Below are 19,497 nucleotides of genomic sequence, written 5' to 3' on the forward strand. Positions count from 1 at the left end.
TGATGCTTGAGCAAAGCTTTCTCTTTAGAGTGCTAAAATATTTTCTCTTTCCCACTGCCTTCCTAAATGTATGCTTTTTAAAACATTAATTTATGCCAACAGTTTGTAAGTTCCAAGTACAACAAAAGTGTGACTTGAGTCGGAAGGAACCAGGCCGTGATTAATAATGCCTCGATTGGCGTTTGGAGGTTCTATCACACTGAAATAATTGTTGCTCATGCTGGTGTTTAGCAGTTAAAAGAGACCATGGAAATCAACCGTTTGATTCTCAATTTCATACTGTGCCATACAATCAATTCTTTTTAGTCAGACTGTCTCTAGATTTACTTCTGAGCCATAGTAAAATGAGGAAGCTTTCATTAATCTTTCAGATGCTTCATATTAATGACAAGGCTCTTGCATGAACAATGTAACAGCAATTAAAAAGCCCATTAATCTGCATTACAGCTATTAAAGATGCATGTCATTAAAGGGTATGGAGTTTGATTCATTTTCGCTCCCCCCCAAAAAATGGAGCAATTATGGCCTGGCAATGCACTTTGTCATCAAATTAGGTTGGGGTTTTGTAGCAAATGGCCTTGCAGCATTTAGCTCTTCTCCTATTTTATTATTCATGACTGAAATGTGGAAGTCAAGACCTTTGAAATTACTTTACCTTCTTGTGGAGTAGAGATGTTCAGTGCATGCGAGCTCTCGGTACAGCCAGCCAAAGTGCAAGCAGCTAGGGTTACTGCATAGTTTTTGAAGGGTAGCAAGCCTGTCAATATGCCTGTAATAAAAGGGGACAAAAAGAGGTTTGCATGTTTACCAGAAGAAGCTATACAGAGTATTGTGTGTATGTGTGTAAGAAAGGGGGGTAGAGGCACGGAGATGTAGAAAACAAAAACATATGCTTCTTTAATTCATTTTCCTGCCTGTGTGCTGATTGCAGAATGGTGTGACTAGCCAGAAAAAATTTAGTCAGAAAAACAAATATCATATATTAACACATATATGTGGAATCTGAAAAAACTGGTATAGACGATCTTATTTACAAAGCAGAAATAGAGACACAGACTAGAGAACAAACATATGGATACCAAGGGGGAAAGGGGGGGTGGGAGGAATTGGGAGATTGGGATTGACATATAAACACTATTGATACTATGTATAAAATAGATAACTAATGAGAACCTACTGTACAGCACAGAACTTTACTCAGTGCTCTGTGGTGACCTAAGTGGGAAGGGAATCCAAAAAAGAAGGGATATATGAATATGTATGGCTGATTCACTTTACTGTACAGTAGAAACTAACACAACATTGTAAAGCAACTATACTCCAATAAAAATTTTTAAAAAAAGAGACCTGCTTATTGTTTTTTTTTTTGTTTTTTTTAAAGGAATTCCTTTAATTTTTTAAATTTTTATTTATTTATTTATTTATTTTTGGCCGTGTTGGGTCTTCGTTTCTGTGCAAGGGCTTTCTCTAGTTGCGGCAAGTGGGGGCCACTCTTCATCGCGGTGTGCGGGCCTCTCACTATCGCGGCCTCTCTTGTTGAGGAGCACAGGCTCCAGACGCGCAGGCTCAGTAGTTGTGGCTCACGGGCCTAGTTGCTCCGTGGCATGTGGGATCTTCCCAGACCAGGGCTCGAACCCGTGCCCCCTGCATTCGCAAGCAGATTCTCAACCACTGCGCCACCAGGGAAGCCCCTGCTTATTGTTAAGACAGCTCTAAATAGCATTTTCCCAAATGTGCTTCTCGGACGCTAATGCCCCTGAGATGTTTCCCCTGTAAAAATGGGGGATTCCACATACAGTTCGTAAAGCAGAGCCCAGTGTACCTAATAGTGAAGACGGCCATCATCTCATTTCAGGATACTAGACCTCCTGCAGAAACAAAACTATCTCATTTTCTTTTACCTCACATTTTTCAACCTTATTTAACTAGAGAGTCCTTCTTATGCGACATCTATTAACACACATTAGGAGATGCTACTCCCAAGAGTGACTTCATTATTTGAACGGTAGGGTACACGTATACAAACTATTTATTCACGTTGCAGCTAACAAATATGCAAATCAACATAGTTGAACAATCAGCCAATTAAATAATTATGTTTTGTACTTCTCCTTGCAAAATTATTAGTTTATTTAACTAAGACACCTGTCTCAAACAGAAGCATTGCCCACAGAAGTGTTGAATTAACCTGACTCGGTGGTGGGTATATAAGATTTGTTCCGCAATTAAAGGTGCCTGCAGAAACGAAAACACATTTTGTTTACTGGTGTTTACAATCAAGGCAGAGGCTCTTTATTTAGTTAATCCCGTGAATTAAAGAAGTATCAAAACTATAATTTGTGTATTTGCTCACCATTGTTTTCTGTTGCAGGTTTTAGAGCTGTTTTAATCCCTAATCACATAGACTGTCATCATTCTTATAAAAAGATGGTCCTACTCGTAGTATCCCTTTATTGAGTAAACCTTGATCGTTTTAATGAACTGGTATTGATGACAGCTTGCATCATTCAACAACAAATTTTAAAATACACGTTTGCCTATTCCCTTTCCCCAGTAGAAAGGATAAAATATTAAAAGAGCAAAGATCAGGATGAAGCAAAGACCACAGCCCTTGTTTGCTTTGGCCCTTCTCACCTGCCCTCAGTCCCCAGTGTTGCCTGCAAGTCTTTATTCTAGCAGCTCCCCGAAGCATCCCCCTGGGCTACCCAACCCTCTCGGCTGTACTTGGCACCAGCATCTTAGCCCGCGGCCAAAGAAGACAGCAAGCCAATGAACTAACACACATACACATGTGACCATCTCATGCCAAATGCAGCTCTAGTTTCAAAACGCCTTCACGTTGTCACCTTCTGCTTTCCCTCACTCCTGCCACTGTGACTGTCGTTTCCTCTTGAATCTCCCAGATCATGACCCACATTCTGAGCTCACTTTTTAAAAAGAGGTTATTTCTCCTTCCACTAAAAGTCTTAAAGGAAAGCTTACAGCATCACATATGCATCTTCATCATGCAGTGATGTCATAGTTAAGAGCAAAGATGCTCACGCCAGATTGCTCGGGTCCAGATGTCAATTCTACTACTGATTTGTGGTATGGGTTTGGGCAAGTTGCTCAGACCTCTGTGCCTTAGTTTCCTCTTCTGTAAACAGATAATGATCGTATCTATCTTGAAGAAGAGGCCTCATAGGGATAATATAGTATCATGGGGATATGAGATGGGGATACTACAGTATTCACCTCGAAGTGTTACTATCCAGATTAAATGAGTTTGGGATTATAACGTGCTCAACGCAGAGCCGTGTAAGGGGAGAATTCTAGCACAGAGCCTTGGTAGCCCAAGCTATGCTACCATTGCAACTCAGTTTCTGCCTGCACTGTACTATTAAATATTGATTTTTATCTTGTCAAGATCACTAGTGATCCCTTACACACCAGACCAAGTAACCCTTCCGCAGTCCTTATTCTCCTTTACTTACTAGATTTTGCCTTGTACAGCTGCCGTCTGGGCCACGGAATTTTCCCAAGGAGTCCTCCTATATTACTGAGGGTTCCTTACTTTCTTGACCAACTCATCTTCCTTTCACAGTCCCTTAAATTTTTTTTTTTTTTTTACAAGGTTGGGCCCTCAGGCTTCTTTCTTCTTCTGAACACTTGCCTTTGTTAGTTCACTTCTTCTAAACATTTGCCTTCATTAGTTCATCAAGCCTCATCTCTCATTTATATCTGCATACTTCACATCTCTCCTCCAAGCTCTGGTTCTGCATTTCTACCTGCAGGCCATGTATCCCCCCTGGATGTTCAGCTAGCATTTCACTCTCAACCCGACCCAATCCAGACCCAACAGTCGAAATTATTTTGCAAACTTCCCTCTTCCTATTTCTTTTTTTTTTAATTTTTATTGGAGTAGAGTTGATTTACAATATTATGTTAGTTTCAGGTATACAGCAAAGTGAATCAGTTATCCATATACACATATCCATTCTGTTTTAGATTCTTTTCCCATATAGGTTATTACAGAATACTGAGTAGAGTTCCCTTTGTTATACAGTAGGTCCTTACTAGTTATCTATTTTATACATAGTAGTGTGTACTATGTTAATCATGGATGGACCTAGAGATTATCACATTAAGTGAAGTCACTCAGACAGAGAAAGAGTAATATCACATGGTATCACTTATATGTGGAATCTAGAAAATGGTACAAATGAACTTATTTACAAAACAGAAATAGAGTCACAGATGTAGAAAACAAACTTATGGCTACCAGAGGTGAAGCGGGGGGAGGGATAAATTAGGAGACTGGGATTAACATATACACACTACCATTTTTCCCATTTCTTAATACCTCCATCATGATCCTTAAATTCCGGGTTCAAAACTAACATGTCCTTGTGAGATATATCCCAGCCATTTTATCCTTTGAAAATCTTTGGCAATTGTCATGTCTTTCCTATTGCCAAGTTCAAATCTATCAATACTACAAGTCTAAATAAGATGAATTGCATGTCTGAATTAGTATAATTATTAGTGTAATGCCAACAAGTAATGAATCGGCCCCCAGAAAATAAAATTTTTAATCCTACAATGAGCAAGGAAAACGTGTTGGGACATGAAATGTTTCCTTTGTTCATCACCTAAAAACCTAGGTGTCATTGCCTCTCATAGGTGGCCCTGACTTAGCTGGGGCACAGATATACTGTGTCACAAAAGGCACAGTGGCTATATACAGTTTGATGCTCTGCAATCTTTAGCATGAAGGTGCGTCATACATCCAGATAATTATCATTGGGAAACACAAAAAGTAGTTCCATTATGTTGCAAAATACCTTCCCTGAGACATTCTTTCTTTCCAAATCATAGCTGAAGTGCAATCTTGGAATTGTGACTATTATACCAACTTAACAAGAAGGTTATTAGTGGAGACTTTAAGAAGGATCATGCCAAGCCAGATACTGAATTCACATTCACTAAATGGTCTTTGGTGCTTTATTTAACCTTTCTTGCCTTCATTAAATGAGGCACTTTGTGTGTATAGGTGTATCATGAAATTCCTTTGCTAATTTCTTCCCCCTTTAACCTTAAGGACCTTAAAAAACAGGCAATATTCCTCTCAGCAAACTTGCATTCTTCAGTTTGTGCTTTGGTAGAGAAGTTTACCAAATTGCATTTCATAGAAAAATCCCAATATTCTGAAAGAAAGATGCTGGAGAGAAACCAGATCACCTTTCAGGCCATTTATCAAAGTGCTCACATTTCCTATCTCCAGGCAGGTGAAACAATAAGAATAAACACTGAGAAATGAGAGCTGCAAAATAGAAAACAGAAAAGGAGGAGAAGAAAGCTGATGTTTTGGCTCTTGCCAACTTCGAATTGCAGGTAGAAAGTTTTGGGTGGCTTGTAAATCACATTTTCAAAAAATGTACCGTACTTGCTGAGTCTGAGGTGGCTTTTCTTTCCTATTTGCAGTGGGGATGTTGCTCATAATGTTGTGTCTCAGAGACAAAGTTTGTCAAACCATCGGAATAATTTCCCCTAAATACAGGTTATATCATCGACTTCAGTAGGAAGAGCAGTGTAATGATTGAGCATTTTCTCTCCTCTTGTCAGGTTACACTGAGGTTGGGGTAGGAGAAGGGGCTGGTCAACCAAGTGGTCCTCACTAAATCAGAATAACGACCAAGTCATCCTATTGCCTGAGACATGCAGTTTCTCTCTTTTGTTTCTCAGTATGGAGAGTTTACCAGGATGGATTAAAGTTAATGCTTATAAAAAGTTCTGCTATTACCAAAAAATAAACATATTCTCCCCAAGACTAGGCAAGGTAGCCTTTCTTTCTTGGATATATCCCTAGAGACCATTGAGTGATTGGCCAAATGGTCTTCCTTTAAGTGTCCGAGTCAGACTTAGATTACATACTCTCCAGAAAAAAAAGTGGTACTACTATGACAGCATATCATTACCAAACAATTATTTATCAACTTTCCTTCTATATGCTTCTGGGAAAGGTGCTATAGACTACAGCTGATCTTGATAAGGTTTCTAATCTAAGAAAATATTAGAGCCAGTAGGACCCTAATGATAACGATAATACACAGATTAAATACATAAAGCAAAATGCTTGCATACATGTCAAGTGGACAAGGGCATTTGTAAGATCCAGAGCTGCCAGCCCAAGATGATAGGGGATCTATATTTAATTAAAGGCAAAGAGAAAAAAAGGATAATCATTGAAAGTATATTTCAGTATTATAGTTAAAAGAATACTGAAAAACAGAGTGACATATTTATAAAGGAGTCCCAGAGAGAAAAATATGGCATTATACACTGTATTCTGTGTCCACAGAAAACCCAATAAGATAAAATTGGGTAGTCTCCTTGATGATCCTTAGGGTGTTTAAAATAAAGAAGTATATACTGACGGTGAAAACTTTTAAGACTGGTTTGGATATGAGCCCCTTTTCTCGGGCAGACATCACAGAGGAGTCTTTTTACCCTTTGAATCTGAGACTGTTCCTACCTCGAGGCAGGCCAGATGACCTCTCCAATTCCCTTTCAGCCGCAAAACTCTGTGAAATCAGAAAATGGTCCCAACCATGTCAGGAAACCTGCCAGTCTCTTTTGATAATGGAAGAGGGTGAGCTGAAAAAACATTCCATAAGCATAAAGGAAGCATTATTGATGTCTTAAAAGTGTTAGGATCCCATGAAACACAGGAGTGTTGGTATCCGGATTAAAATCATTGGCACCAGCAGGACAAGAATTCTCACTGCTAAGCGATAATGCATTTTGCATTAATGCTTAACATTGAGAAATCCTGACGGGCCACACCAAGGGAGTTTGAAGCAAAGTAAGTATAGTCCCTTTGAATTGCAGTCCTGTGGACCTCGGCGGGTGCAGAAAGCCCAAGCCGAAAGAGCAGGGCCAAGAACGTGATTTAAGGGGTGGCAGCACATCACAGGAGGAAATTTAAGAGCCCTAGTGCGTGAGGTTCCAAGCTGTGTGCTCTGAGGATTTCTGCCTAGCAGAGGGGAAGAGCCTTCTCCTCGAGAACCGTGCAGTTTAAAGTCCCTTGCAATGATTTTGGGAGCTCCTTGAATGCAGAGGGTATGACCTTTTGCTTCTTTACTTGTCCTATTTTCCAGCAGTTATTACGATGATTTACCAAAGGTGGACCCTTGATGTTTGCCCAAAACATAAAGACCTTTCATCCTCTTAACTCACTCAGCTGTCTGCCTCACTATAAGAGATACTCACTCCCGTCCTACCCTTTCCAGGGAGCTAGCAAAGGAACAGACATTGTTTCTTCTGACTGATAGATTATTATTTCCAACACTTGGTTTCCTGTGCACTAACCTCAAGTTTCAAAGGAGCGGAAGAGAAATATTAATAATTGGAGGTGGCCTGACTACCTAAGAGAAAATCATTGTGGAGCTGACACCAGCTGTGCAAGCTTTTGTGCCTCTAATAAAACTGTATGCTGAGAAGCAGGAAGACAACAGAGGAGTCGGCTTGACACTGAGATTTTTATGATTAACTCCTCTGACTCAATGCAGACAAGTATAAATGCTCGGCCTGGAAACCGAGCCTGAGACACAAGACAAAATGGCATCCTTTTCAAAGCCCAACACGTTTTGGAGAAGAAAAAGTGACTCTGTGTCTATTTACATCCTTGACCACACTCCCCCCCCCCACCCCTCCTCCACCCCACCCTCAGCTGCCAACCTAGGTGTTTGGCCGGCATCCACTGTAATCTGTTCTCCTTCATTATGTTAATCTGTGGGCGGAAAGATTTCTGTCATCTTCGAATCCCTTGTACAGCAATGGTAAACACCTTGGCCTGTCTGTAATTGGACAGGTGTCTGCATTGATGTCACCCAGCTTTTAATTCAATTAAAGAACTGGCTGCTCTGCTCTCATTACCCACTCATTTCTGTTGCACTCTGAGTCTGGTGGTGAAATCTGCACACAGCCATCACCTACCCCGAGTCCAAAGTCTGTGGTCCCCATGCAAAGATCACGCAGAATATTTCAAACGGACTCCAACAATCCAAATGTACTTTCCTGTTAGCAAAGGCATTTGGAATAAGATGGAGAATTTGTTCTCTCTCTCTCTTTCTTTACCTTTAAATTCTCTATTGTCTCAATGGTGTCTTCTACCTACTGGCCAGTAATTAGGAGCTGTCCAGCAAAAAGAAAAGCAGTCTCTAGCTTCCCCTCCCCAGGGCTTTCCTCCATCTCAGGAGAACTCATCAGAGTACAGTGTTCTTATTTATTTGCTGGCATTTCACATTTGGATCAAGAAAGTGAGGGTGGGGAAGAACAAGGCATTTATTAAGAGGGCCATCTGGTAAGGGATCCCACACAGGCAGAGCTGAGACTGCTACCTAGGGACACAGTAGAAGAACCCACTTTTAACAGAAAGCCAGCCAGGGGAAGGAGAGCAGAAGAGAAGGGGACTTTTCTGGCTCAAGATTCTGCTGCAGTGCTAAGAAATCCTAAATTTTAAGTGTCCTACATCTCAGAATGAGTTTTGAGCCACAAACTAACCCAGTGGATGGATGAAAGAGACTAAATCAATCCAACATGCTATGATTTCTGCCCATTTAAAGGAACCTCTGAAAATCAAGTTCTAATGCACATTGTGACCCAGTAACCTCATTAAACTGAATAAGGACATTTGTTAAATATGGATGAAAATTCAACGGTCTAACAGAGATCTGGAAACGCACCCAGGATGCTTCTCCTCTGGTTCTTAGTAGCCTAGGAAAGTGGCATTTGTTGTTGTTGTCTTTGGGGTAATAGTTTAAATAAAAATAAGGATCTCTAAGATTTATAAAATGAAAGTCAATTTTCATTTTAATCGAAAGGTAGAACAGCAAATGAGCTTACCCCAAACCTAACGTAACCCTTTGGAAACTAAAACTAATGTTTTGCATATAATTTCCTGCAAATGGATTTTCTGACCTTATTTAAAATTTCTAGTACTAGGGAACACCTTGGGCCAAAGACTAAATGGATTTCAATGTTTACAAATAGGAAAAACAAAATTGTTTATTCTTTCATTTTTTAAAATAAAATATAGGGTCTAATCCTAGTCTTAGAGAATGGTTGAAACAGTGATTTTAATTGACCTCAAAGCATTATCCAGTTAAGATTCTCTCAGTAGGCTTATAGCTAACCTCACATTTTTCATCAATGCCTTCATGGTAAGAACTACAGAGTCTCTGTCATTTTCCTTCTAATTCTGCAATTGGTTTGAAGCCATCCACTCATGTGAACTCTTTATAAAGCATAAAGGGCCGTCGCTGACATCATTAGAACTCTCCCAGAAAATATCAGACTTGACTAAGCAGGGAGTCAGGCAAGGAGACAGGAGGAAAAGAAAAATAAATGAGGAAGGAAAGTCATCCCTTATTGACCAGTGTCCTAGGTCCCCTGCTGAAAGCCTCCAATAGGATGAGGCCCTTGTACAGAGGGGGCTGCCATTGGGCAGAGTGTAAAGGTCACTCAAGTCCACAGCAGAGTCAAGGTCAGAACCTAAATCTTCTGACTCCAAGATCACTGATCCACTTACTAGACCTAAGCCACAGTTCTGGAAGAAGAAAGAAGGCGTGTTGAATATATATTTCTAAAAATAATAGCACACTTTTATACTAAATACTTGATTTAAATATATCTGAGGGCTTCCCTGGTGGCGCAGTGGTTGAGAATCTGCCTGCTAATGCAGGGGACACGGGTTCGAGCCCTGGTCTGGGAAGATCCCACATGCTGCGGAGCAACTGGGCCCGTGAGCCACAACTGCTGAGCCTGCGCGTCTGGAGCCTGTGCCCCGCCATGGGAGGGGCCGCGATAGTGAGAGGCCCGCACACCGCAATGAAGAGTGGCCCCTGCACCGCGATGAAGAGTGGCCCCCGCTTGCCGCAACTAGAGAAAGCCCTCGCACGAAACGAAGACCCAACACAGCTAAAATAAATAAATAAATAAATAAATAAATAGAGTAGCTATTAATTAAAAAAAAATATATATATATATATATATCTGAAAACGTGTTAGTAGGTTCAAAGTTATTACTAAAACCTACTGCATACAAACAGAAAGTAAAATGCTTATCCCTCCAAATGAGTGAGTGTATATGCCTATAGTATTCCCTTACGAAAACAACTGATTCATAAGAAACTCTGCATCAGTGTATATGTGCTTCTGTGTGTTACTGAATATAACACTTTCTATGTATATATATTTGGAACTAATCAAAAACTTTATATATAATATATATAACACTTTATATATATATATAAAGTTTTTGATTAGTTCCACATATAGATACAGTACAAATATAAAATGGTCATAAAAGTTAGAAAACAGAAAACTTGAGGTGACTGTTCCCTTTCTTTATCAAATGTGAGTAGTAACCCTTAAGTATTTATATCCAACACTATAGCATGGCCAACATGCCCAGTTGATTACTACGCTACAGCAAAACTGATGTATTACCATCATTTTTAACCATCATACAACATGTTACCAAAAAGAAATCCAAATCCTGCACTGCGAATTCTTACTGCATAAAATAAAATGAGTAACTTGTAAAAAGTCCCATCTGAAGCTTTCACAATGTACCAGGAGTTCAGGCACATTATGTATTCAGGAGAGTTAGACAAAGCTATTAACTCATCAACAGTGCATTACCTGATGAAATTCTTCTACATTAGCTAAGCAGGAACATGACATCATTTCTATTTTTACTATTTATGTCATAGGCCATATTTTTGTCCTGTTAATTTTTTCAGACCAATTTCTTTCAAGATTTACATTTAAAGAAATAGTTTGTAATAAACCACAAATACAGAATATTAATCTATGGGGTACTGTGAAAAATGGCAAAGACTTCCTCAAAATTCATCTTTTAATACCATCAAAATGAATTTTTCAAATTTACCTCTGATGTTTGCCTATTGTGGCAGAGACCACTAAATGCCCTCTCATTGTATATTCTCTTCCTCCACAGTAAAATAAAAAGACCCTTTTAGCTGGGCAAATGGCCACTTTGAATAAGGACATTTCTAGCAATCCGTGTAGATGGATATAGCCATGTGGCTAAGTTCTAACCATAGAATGTAACCAAAGGTGGAGGAATAACTTCCAAAATATGTCATTAAAGTGAATGTGTACATCCTTGTTCAACCATTCCACCTTCCTGCTGAACGGAAGCCAAATTAGATGGCTGATGCTCCAGCAGCCATTTTGGACCATGAGGCAGAAGTCTTGTCTCTAAGGATAGCATGGCAAAACGATGAAGAGTGTGGATCCCTGGCACTGTGAACATCCACCCCTACATTGACCAACTGTGAACACCTATTATCAGACACAGAAAAACTTAATTTTGTTGAAGTCACTGTTATTTTGGGTTCTCTGTCTGTCAAGAAAAAAATAATAAAAAATGAAAAACTTATCTCTACTGTTTTTGCCCCATAAAACACTCATTTTTAATATAATATTATACTTTAGAGAAAGTACTGCTTGTTACGTATATTTTACCATTAATTTTAAAAATCATGAATAAAAGCAGATTGTAACAGTAGGATCTAGCACTAACCTGGAACATAGTAGATAATGGTTTTGTTTTTAATAAATGAATAGTTTCTGTTCTGTGTCATTATCAGCTTTGCAGCAGCATGGCTTCCATTATTTTAAATTGCAAACATATAGTCCTTGAGCTTCATTATGAGGTGTAAGTTTTGGAACTAATTTTTAGATTCTATTCATCCTACCAACATTTTTTCCCCATTGGGAATATGTATGTTAAGTTCCAAATATATATTTAAGTTGTGGTAGTTCTGCATATCATTTCATAAAATTAGAGAACTATAGAACTGCAGAACCAGTAGTTCAAAACTCAACTCAGCATGATAAAACAATAGTAACATTACGTTAACTACAAGGTTAGCACCAAAACCCTGCATTTGTTTCTTTATCCCTTCCTTCATTCCTTCAAGAAAAGTGTATTGATTACCTACCTTGAGCAAGTTATTAAACAAGACTTAAAATAAATATAAAACATGATACTTGCCCTCTGGGAGTTTACTGTCTAAAGAAAAAAATAGAATGGGTGTACAAAGAGCAGCCATAGGCAGTTTTAACAACTGTGGAGTAAGACTTCTCAGCTGAATAGAAAAAAAATGACATGGCAGGGAAGTTGTTATTACAGTTATCTCTCTGCAGGCTTCTCAGGTAAGTATAGTAATTATACATACATATAATATATAACAAATATAATATATACGTATATACATATATGTGTGCATATACATACACATAAAGAGTAGAATCTTACTTATGGATGGACTAATGGTTGGTGTTAAGTTCCAAAGTCGGGCATAAGGCAAAAATTACTCATGATTTAAAGTCCCCTTGACAACTCCTTATACGGCCCATAAAGTACAGTGCATTTGATTTTGTGTATGCCTCTAATTCTTCATTAATCAATGATTCTCTGTGGCTCTTAGTTCTTCATTCTTTTTGTAGACACCCCAATGGTGTCTACAAACAAGAGTTTCCCTTTTCTGTCAATAGTTGGGAAACCCTAAAATTATTCACACATTCTTTCCTTCTAACAGGTATTGATAGTTTCAGGATTGGATAGCATCCTTTGCCTATAAGATTATTTTAAGAGTTTTTTCACTCTTTTTTTTCATGCCTTCCCCACTTCCAAGGTGTGCGGTTAAATGTGTGTAACTGAAATACACAGATGAGACTTCACTACGAGATTACAATTATATTGCATGTGTGGAATTGCACTGGTCTCCTTCTTCTCTGGATCTAATGGGCATTTTGCATTTTGTATATAAATAGAGAACTCTCTGCCTTTCTAATGGGCATCATGGCCTGGGGGCTGAGAGGGTTGGGCTTGTTAGAAATGCAGAATCTCACACCACAGTCCCAGACCTACTGAATCAGAATCTGCAGTTTACAGAGATCCCAAGTAATTCTCACTTCCTTTTCACTTGCAGCTTTCAGAAGCACCACCCTTAAGGGTCAGAGGCCCTACTTAACACTGCCTCTATTTCTTCACTTGCCCTACCACCGTTCTGCCCACAAAGCTAATGCTGTTGGAACAAGGGGCAGGAACAAACAAAGCAGGGGTAAAGTCCAGCAGGTGAAAATGATCCCTTCTCACCTGGCCATGCCCCTCACCCCAGTGGTTTTTAATATGTGGTCCACTGACCTCTGTAAGAGAACCGACTAGAACACTTGGTAAAGGCAGATTTCTCAATCCTAGCCCAAATACACAGACTCTTGTGCATAGAGCCCAAGAATCTGCGTTTTATAAGCAATCCAGGAATCACCTTATGACCAGTAGAGCTGAGACTCACTAATTATTACTACTAGCTGTGGAAGAGACAGAAAAATGAGAGACTTTCAATATGGAACCCACTTGTTTCAGGTAGAAGAAGATGAATGTCTACTGCATATGAGGACTGAACCAGTTTTCACAGCAAAAGCTATATTATCAATTGCATTATAAATTAAAATGTCTTTTTTTTTCCATAAATTTACATTTATGTGGGTCATCTGAAAGATTATTACTATTGGTTCATCAGCTAAGCTATAGTAAATAATAAATACGATTATTATTACCTGAAGAAGGAATATAGCTCCTAGAGTTTAGCTCAATGTAATGCAACAATAAAACAGAAAACATCTTCTGTGTACCAAGTACCTTCCTAGCACTATGCCAGGTGCTGTACTAATTATGCCAATAATTAAGTCTACATGTTTAAACATCTTCAGGAAAGAAATTAAAAAAAAAATTGTATATGTGCAAATTCTTGAATCCATTCATTCTTGACAGAATTTCAAATCAGATTGGGAAGGGTCTTTCTGAGCAGCCCTGGGTTTGAAGGGAAATGCCAGGGCTGTCTCTCTGGGCAGCAGCTTTGGACGTTAAAAGTGCTGGAGGGAAAATCAGCAAGAGCTATGCAGAGTTAATTGGAGCCCTTTGCAACTAGTCTAAAGATACACGGGAGTCATAACTGCAGGGCTTTCTACCCTGAGGCTCCAGCTGAGAAAATGAACTTTCAAGAACTCCCTGCTCTGAACCCTGCCCTTCGGAGGGCACAGAATCCAGACTCTGTGGCCCAAAGGGGCCCATTTGTACCTGAGTGGGGCTGTTAACCCTTGGACTCTCCATGCTACTGGGATTTATCACATTTAATCCTCCAGTAGCCAAATTCATGAATGGTAAATATTCACGCTTCTATTGTTCCAGCTCTCTTAGTTAATATTCATCTTTTTTTTTTCCTTTTGCTTTCTGCATTTTGTAAGTCTGCCCATAATTTCCCATTTCTTCCCAAGAATCATTTCACTTAATTTTTTGTTGTCCTGTGATTTTCCTTTGCTAATTTTATTACTTACTTTTAATAGCTCATCATTTTTATATAGGCATTTCTCTTTCTTTTTTTTTTTTTTTTTGTCCTATATTTGCAAGTTGCAGTTGGGAGGTGGAAGTTGTCATAAGAATTTCTGGTTAAAATTGAGACTTGATCAATGGTGTCAAACAGTGATCAGTGTTTGAACAGTGTTTCCCAATGCTGGCTGTACAACCGAGTTACCTGCTGACACTTTTAAAATACCAATACCCAGGCTATATTCTAAACCAAAAAGTCAGACTCTGCAGGTGAGACCTGGACATCAATATTTTTTAAAGTTCCCCAGGTGGGTCAGTGTGCATCCATGGTCGAGAACTACTACCTTATAAGAATACCAAGGAGATGACCACAGGTTTTGAAATACCTGTAAGGACAACAGGCAAAGACAAATGGACTACTTAAAGGAGATCCCAGGGCAAACCTGATCCTGAGCTGGGTACAAAACGCCCACAGGTTCTCAGCACTCCTCCTCCACCCGATACTGGGAAGAAAGAAGTTGACTTTTACCAATTGCTGTGAGGCTAATGCGAATTTATCCGAACTGAACCCCTCTTAATCCCAGTGAAGGTTTTTATTAACTGCAACTAGGTGCCCAGTAAAATGACTTGAAAATGATTTGATTTTCCTGAGCAAACACTCACTCTGAAGGTAAATTTAGGGGTAGGGAAAGTGAACTGTGGAAGTGGGTGTGTGTGTGTCGGGGGTGGGGGGGGTGCATTTAACAAATGGGAAAAACATCTGTAACTCAAAAGAAAGAGAACATAGCACTCAAATTCCAGAAGACTATTCATGCTCTGGGGAGGATTTAATTCAGGAAAACTGTAACATTTAAAAGTCATCAGTTTCATGCTATTAAGATCAAAAAGAACTTGGAATCCATTAAACAAGAGACAGAAGGTAAATGGCAAACAACAGAGATGAAAACTGACAATACTGAGAAGTAGGCAGAAATCAAAGTGAGTTGGATGAGGAATAAATGCAAATCATACAACAGATTGAAGTAGAGGGGCTTCCCTGGTGGCGCAGTGGTTAAGAATCTGCCTGCCAATGCAGGGGACGTGGGTTCGAGCCCTATTCTGGGAAGATCTCACATGCCACAGAGCAACTAAGCCCCTGTACCACAACTACTGAGCCTGCACTCTAGACCCCGTGAGCCACAACTACTGAGCCCACACGCTGCAACTACTGAAGCCTGCGTGCCTATAGCCTGTGCTCCACAACAAGAGAAGCCATCGCGGTGAGAGGCCCACACACCACAACTAACAGGGGCCCCCGCTCGCCACAACTAGAGAAAGCCCACGTGCAGCAACGAAGATCCAACACAGCCAAAAATAAAAGACAATAAATAAATTTTAAAAAAAAAAAACACTGAAGTAGAAGAATTGAGTACTCATCTCAGAAGATTCAAACAGCAGAATCAATACTGCCAAAATCAGAAAATGAAAAAGGAAAAAAACTATGAAGCAAAAACCCAGAATTTAGAGACTGAATAGTATAAAGATAACAATTAATTCATTGAACATTTACTATGTGCCTGTTTATGAGCAAAATATTCTATGGAGGTAATTCATTGTTTTTTAATCTTTGCAACAATTCCATAACATGAGGAAGGTTTTTACCCCCAGTTTACATATGAGGAAACTCCAATACAGTGATATGTTTTTAAATTTGCCTGAGATCAGACAGTTGATAAGTGACATAACTAGATTGATTTGACTCTGCAAGCTGTGTTCTGGACTGCTAAAATGAGGAGGACAAACTGGGAAAAATATACAATATTGGAAACTGTTATTTCTTACCAGAAGTAATGATGATATACACAATAGCAAACTTTCCAAGCCAAAGAAAGACCCAAATGTGAAGAAAGAAGAGCTCATTATATAACAGAAAAAAAATGTAATGAAAAGAAACCAACACATTTTATGATCACTTACTTGGTTAAGGACCCTATGTGAACCAACAAACCTAAATTGTCTTATACATCCAATATCAGTATTGTTCATTCAAATAAATACCACTCTAACAACCAAAATATAAACATAAAAATCTCAACAAATGTCACCTCAGAAATGCTAAACGGGGGTTACTTTCAAGATCAATAGCAAAACTACTCATGAACTACTTTATTGTCCTCTCTCTTCGTACCTTGTTATCTCAACTAACTGGCAAAGCAGCTGCCACCAACCAATCCCCACACTCCTAACATCTCCACCAAATCCAGGTTTCTGGCTCTCTACTTTCTCACCCCTCCCCCCTCACTTTCTAGTATTCTTTTTTCTTTACTGTGAAATCTCTGACTTTGATACTTACTCAGCCTGGCTTTGGGGCTTTTCAATTCACACTCCCCTCCCTCAATAGACTGATTCTTCACAATAAAAGTCCACCTGGCAGTACCAGAGTTCTCCACAATCTTTAAGATTCCCTCCTATGTACTTCCTTGTCTGTTCATTTCACAACTGTGAGCAACAGATACATCTTTAAAACCCTTTGGGGGGAAAAAAGTTAAAGAATTCATAGTCGACACAGGCAAGAACAGAAATAAAGGAATAACAACAACAACAAAAAGTACTGAAACACAATAACAAACAAAACTGGAAAGCATGAAATATGATGACAGAAATAAGACCAATCGATTGTATAAATCATAAAAATGAATGTGAGTTTTAAACTCCCCTACTAAAATACAGAGAATTTTAAGTTGAATGTAAAACTAAATCAAACTAGATTCTATTTACAGAGATACACTTAAAGCAATGTGACTTTAAAGGTTAGTATACAAATGATGAATGTAAAAGTAATAAGAAAAAGAAAAATACAAACAAAAAGCAAGTTACCAAAGAAACTGATAATTGACAAATCCAAGAAATTGACCAAGTTGCAATAATTGAGAGTTTTTCCTTAGCTTTTTACACATTGGGTATATAAAAATAAATAACAGTTGGTCAGTGGTGCTCTAATTTTCTTCTCTCTGTACACCATTCACATGCTTGAAATATCCTACAGTAACATCCAATAGTTTATTGTACTGGTTTTCAATCTCAGGGGTACTCTACTCCAGAAAGATATCCTTCAGAATCTGGGCAAGGCTGGTGTAATTTAAGAAGCCTCCCTGCCCCATTTCTGATTTGATCTTACCTCAAATTTAGAGTTACTAATTCAGAGGATATGCATTATTTATATATCTATATCTATATCTATACCTATATATATTATCAATATGGTATATCTAATATAAACAAATACTAGTCTACCCTGAATGGCGAGGATAGGGTTTTTTTTCATATTACCCATAGAAAACTAACAAAAACATTTAAAGATGTTATATTAACTATAGAAAATGTTCTTTAAAATCTGCACATAAAAATGTAAATCAAAATAAATGAAAAACGGGGGTGTTGCCACACATAAGGCAAACATAAGTATAATATTCTTCATACGTAAAGAGATATTTAAATCAATGAGAAAAATGTGACTCCTCCAATAGAGAAATTGAGGATGAAATGTGCTAGGTATATCATAAAAGAAGTACAAATTACCAGTAAACAATGAAAATACTTAATGCCTCTAGTAATCTAAATTTGAGGTAAGATCAAACTAAAGTAATATTCTGATATATTTGGAAAATTTACAAAGTTTCTTTTACCTGTAAAACTTGTCAACTAGGATGAAATGAAAAATAAAATCTTGCATTCTGCTTGCTGGTGGGAGTATAATTTGTACAGTCTTTTTGGCAATTATTTGGCAACATAAAAATAACTATCCTTTGTTAAGAAATTACCATAGGGGCTTCCCTGGTGGTGCAGTGGTTGGGAGTCTGCCTGCCAATGCAGGGGACGCGGGTTCGAGCCCTGGTCTGGGAGGATCACACATGCCGCGGAGCAACTGGGCCCGTGAGCCACAATTGCTGAGCCTGCGCGTCTGGAGCCTGTGCTCCGCAACAAGAGAGGCCGCAATAATGAGAGGCCCGTGCACCGCGATGAAGAGTGGCACCCGCTTGCCGCAACTAGAGGAAGCCCTCGCACAGAAACGAAGACCCAACACAGCCATAAATAAATAAATAATAAATAAAAAACAAATTAATATGATTTAAGAGAGTGTCATTTAAAAAAAAAAAAAAAGAAATTACCATATGTTAAGCACTGTGCTACATGCTTTAAAAACATCTGATAGCTAACGTTTATACAGTGCGATCTGATCCGTGTGTCATGTGCGGTCCTGTGTGCTTTACATATACATGGATTCATTTCATCCTCACAGGTATCATATGAGGGGGGTAGTTATTTCATTCTCAATGTATCCATATGGAATCAGAAGCACAGAGATGTTAATTAATTTGTCCAAGGTCACACAGCTGAAAACTGTTAGACTTGGAATATCATCTCAGTTAATATCTTTAATATTGTTCTGAGGTTAATATTATTCTCACATTTCATAGGTTAAGACCCTCAAAAAAGATCCAGGAGAATACATAATTTCCCCAAAGTCACAGGGAGGGTAGGCACCAGAGATTTGCATCAATGTCTGCTTGACCTCAAAGTCCAAGACTGACTAATGCTTTAAGAGAATTTGACCTAGTTGTTCCATTTCAAGGGGTTTATCCTACCGTCACTGTCAGGAATTCTTCCAAAGATTTACATACAGACTTTAAAAAAAATCATATTAATTATTACAGCAAAAGTTGGAAATCCAGAAAATAAGAGGAGACTGAGACAAAATGAATTTGGGAGAGAGGCAAAGGAAAGCAACTGAAGAATTCTAAAGAGAGAGCCACGATATTTGGTTGCGCAGTGGATTAGAGCCATGGGTGGGGTGGGGGGGGGTTGTTCATGAGAAAGAAGAGTACTGTAGTTGTCCAGGTAAGAGATTGGAATGGTTTGGCTTGGACAGTAGATAGGGGAGAGATGGATCAATTTAGCACATAGTTTAGAAAATGGAATCAATAAACATGGATACATGAGGTATGAACAGAATGTAAAAGTTGAGAAAAATTCTCAAGCTTAATTAACTGGGTGGCTGGAGGGGTCATTTATTTATATTGGGAATGCAGGAGGAGCAGGACTTCAGGTTTGGA

At 38.8% G+C, this 19,497-nt stretch overlaps 1 protein-coding gene across 1 annotated transcript in view; it reads right to left on the reverse strand.

Annotated features, from left to right (window-relative positions):
• Positions 1-19,497, reverse strand: part of USH2A (usherin) — a 783,103-nt gene that overhangs the window by 425,470 nt on the left and 338,136 nt on the right. Inside the window, exon 30 of the mRNA XM_082362477.1 lies at positions 656-769. Within this exon, the coding sequence (XP_082218603.1) occupies positions 656-769 (114 nt within the window). The remainder of the gene's footprint in view (positions 1-655; positions 770-19,497) is intronic.

Source organism: Balaenoptera borealis (assembly GCF_965194805.1).
Source record: "Balaenoptera borealis genome assembly, chromosome: 1".
Taxonomy (NCBI): domain Eukaryota; kingdom Metazoa; phylum Chordata; class Mammalia; order Artiodactyla; family Balaenopteridae; genus Balaenoptera; species Balaenoptera borealis.